This window comes from Mercurialis annua, linkage group LG5, assembly GCF_937616625.2.
Source record: "Mercurialis annua linkage group LG5, ddMerAnnu1.2, whole genome shotgun sequence".
Lineage (NCBI taxonomy): Eukaryota > Viridiplantae > Streptophyta > Magnoliopsida > Malpighiales > Euphorbiaceae > Mercurialis > Mercurialis annua.
The window spans coordinates 45,276,589-45,280,047 of NC_065574.1; the positions used below are offsets into that span (position 1 = coordinate 45,276,589).

Here is a 3,459-nt window from a genome sequence, read left to right on the forward strand (position 1 = left end):
TAATTGTAATATTTATCTATGGCAATAAAAAAGATTCTTTGGATTTTTACATTCCATATAGATAAAAATAATTAATACATGATAAAGATGAACAAAAGAAGTACAAGGAAATTATCTTCACAAGATTGACCTGTCCTTAATTACTTGCTAAATCCATGCATGACATTAAAAAGTATGGCTAATTTTGATCTATATAATAATTTTTGAATTAAATGTGTTATATTATGGCGAATAAATTTGATAATGGTGATGAATGGCAGGATCAAGAAGCAGCAGCTAGACAAAAGGCAATTGATGACTGGCTTCCAATTACATCATCAAGAAATGCAAAATGGTGGTATTCAGCTTTTCACAATGTCACTGCTATGGTTGGAGCTGGTGTCCTCAGTCTTCCTTATGCCATGTCAGAGCTTGGATGGTATGTCAACTCTGTCTAGAGGCTAAATTATAACATTAGTGCTTCAATTTCTTTAAATCTATTTTTTGGTGTCTTAATTTGTTTTGATTATATTAATATAACATTCTCTGTTTGCAGGGGTCCTGGTGTTGCTGTGTTAGTGCTGTCATGGGTTATAACACTATACACACTATGGCAAATGGTTGAGATGCATGAGATGGTTCCAGGAAAAAGGTTCGATAGGTATCATGAGCTTGGCCAACATGCCTTCGGTGAAAAGCTTGGTCTCTACATAGTGGTGCCTCAACAATTAGTTGTTGAAGTTGGTTCCTGCATTGTCTACATGGTTACTGGCGGCAAATCATTGAAGAAATTCCATGATCTTGTGTGTCCTGATTGCAAACAAATCAAACAAACTTATTTCATTATGATCTTCGCCACCGTTCACTTCGTACTCTCTCATCTTCCCAACTTCAATTCCATTGCTAGTGTCTCTTTGGCAGCTGCTGTCATGTCTTTGAGGTTCTCCTTATTTCCTGTTTATCAAGTCCGACGTCTTTCGCGTTTCATTTCCGTTTATAAAAATGCTTATGAATTCTGTTTCAGCAATTCTGTTTCCATGCTATATAGTGTTGTATGGAAACAGAAACGTAGAAACGATAAATGCTGAAACAAAAAAGGGGCGACGCGATAATTTTTACAAGAATACATTGTAACTATAAAGTTCTACGATTACAGAAGGGTTTGCAGACATGAAAACAAACCGCTGAAACATAAGATTCGACAATTATGTGTTTTGAATTCGTTTTTGAAAACTCGCTCTTTTGGAAGCAAACGTGTTAATATGAAATCGACATGTATGTTGGCTTGCAGTTACTCTACCATAGCATGGGCAGGAGCATTGCATAAGGGTGTTCAGCCAGATGCGGAATATGGCCACAAAGCAAAAAGTGCTGTAGGAACAATGTTTAACTTCTTTAGTGCTTTGGGTGATGTTGCTTTTGCCTATGCTGGTCACAATGTAGTTCTTGAGATTCAAGCTACAATCCCATCCACACCGGAAGTACCATCGAAAGTGCCTATGCGGAAAGGAGTCATCGCTGCCTATATTATCGTGGCATTGTGCTACTTCCCTGTTGCTTTAATCGGCTATTATGTGTACGGAAATGCAATTGAAGACAACATCCTTATCTCTCTCAATAAGCCAGCTTGGCTCATTGCTATGGCTAACATGTTTGTTGTGGTTCATGTCATTGGAAGCTACCAGGTTTTGACTCAGAACTTGTTTTTTTCTTTCTGATTTTAATCTTCTGCTGTTCCTAAGAATTGCAGTTTGTTTAATCTTTTTTCTTTTTCTTCTACGTTGTTGCTCTGCGTTCAGATTTATGCAATGCCGGTTTTCGACATGATGGAAACTTTATTGGTGAAGAAATTGAACTTCAAGCCGAGTCTGATTCTTCGTTTCGTCGTACGAAACTTATACGTTGGTAAGTAAACTTAAGATTGCAATGACTTTTTTACTTTTCAGTAGAATTTATGGAGTTACATTGAGATAGTTGATTCACATCAATTCTTTAAACAAATTTGCAGCTTTTACTATGTTTGTTGCCATTACATTCCCTTTCTTTGGTGGACTACTTGGATTCTTCGGTGGATTTGCTTTCGCCCCAACAACATACTTCGTAAGTCCTCAATTACTATTTCTTTGGCTTTTGAGTTCATGCTATGCTGTATGGAAACTTGTCGAGTCCTACATTTCAGCATTTCGATTCCGTTTTCAGAAAAACTTTTAAAACTTCAAAAGAGTTTCAGCATTTTGTTAGCGTTTTCACAAATGCATTTGAAATTCCAAAACTCCGATTTCCAAAAAGCATTACTAATCCTTAACTTTTTCGATATCCGATCAGTGGTTATGAATAATATAGTTACCCTTTCCTGTTTCGGCATTTCCATTTCGTTGCTGTAAAGATGCTAAGTCCTGTTTGTTTCATTCTTCAGTTGCCCTGCATTATGTGGCTGTCCATCTACAAACCAAGGAAGTTCGGATTATCTTGGTGGACTAACTGGGTAAGTTACTTTTAAGTTTCATTATGAATACCATACTTCAAACTTAGTTACATTTTCTCACATTTCACTCTTTCCAATTGGCAGATTTGCATTGTAATTGGTGTTCTTTTGATGATTGTGTCACCCATTGGAGCATTGAGGTCAATCATACTTCAAGCCAAGGACTACAAATTCTACTCATAGATCATCCAACCCAACAAGTATGAAGCAGATTGCTACAAAAAGGCCGATGCTTCACCAAATGATGCGGGTTGTCTTGATTACGAACAAAGCGGATAGAACACTGGCAATCTGTTTTCAGAGCGTATACAGAAACGATGACTGCAGAACTATCGAATTGCGGTTTTTTATAGGGTTTTTAAAGTGTTTCTTCTTTCTTTGTTGAACCAGTGTTGCATATATTGTCCCCTTTTCTTTCGTTATTTGTTTTAGTTAAAAGGATTTGGCAATTTAAGTTTTTTAGGACAAATACAATATGTTTTCTGATAAATGTGCATATATTCAGGATGTGCTTCAGAAAAAGGTGTGTACAAGAGAAATTCTATAGTATATACATATAGTATTTGCTCGTATACCTAAAATTTAAATGTAAGTTCCGTGTGTTTGATATTAATTACCGTAAAAGACATGTGCTCGAGCTCATATTGGTCATCAATTGAGAACGGAAAATTGATCTCTACGAGGTTAAATTTCCCTTGTAGGCTCAAATTTTACTTTGAGATATTGGATTCATGCGGAACAAAGGTTTTACTTTCACCTTGACAATCTATTTTGAATAAAAATTTACTGCAACCTTGGTTTGAGTGGGCCATCTCCAATGCATTTAATATAGGGTTAATTACATATAAAATCACTATCTTTACACGAAATCTCAAAATAAAACACGACCTTTAAAACGTGTCAATTCAGGGCGTTTCTTTTCAAAAACAACAACGGTAAGTTTTTAGTGGCGTTTTTGCTGACGTGGCATGACACGTGGCACTCATCAGGTGTCC

At 36.3% G+C, this 3,459-nt stretch overlaps 1 protein-coding gene across 1 annotated transcript; it reads left to right on the forward strand.

The window, feature by feature from the left end:
* The first annotated feature begins 204 nt into the window (after positions 1-204).
* LOC126683036 (lysine histidine transporter 1-like) lies at positions 205-3,033 on the forward strand. The gene is made up of 7 exons (XM_050378855.2): positions 205-418; positions 536-919; positions 1,271-1,664; positions 1,779-1,884; positions 1,988-2,079; positions 2,396-2,464; positions 2,549-3,033. Exons 1-7 carry the CDS (start codon positions 213-215, stop codon positions 2,645-2,647), a joined length of 1,350 nt encoding a protein of 449 aa, XP_050234812.1. The 5' UTR covers positions 205-212; the 3' UTR covers positions 2,648-3,033.
* The last annotated feature ends 426 nt before the right edge of the window (positions 3,034-3,459 follow it).

Coding starts and splice junctions, on each gene's coding strand:
- LOC126683036 (XM_050378855.2), top strand. CDS start 213: ATGTGTTATATTATGGCGAATAAATTTGATAATGGTGATGAATGGCAG. Junction 2,080..2,395: donor TCGCCCCAACAACATACTTC/GTAAGTCCTCAA, acceptor TTCATTCTTCAG/TTGCCCTGCATTATGTGGCT. Junction 2,465..2,548: donor TATCTTGGTGGACTAACTGG/GTAAGTTACTTT, acceptor TCCAATTGGCAG/ATTTGCATTGTAATTGGTGT.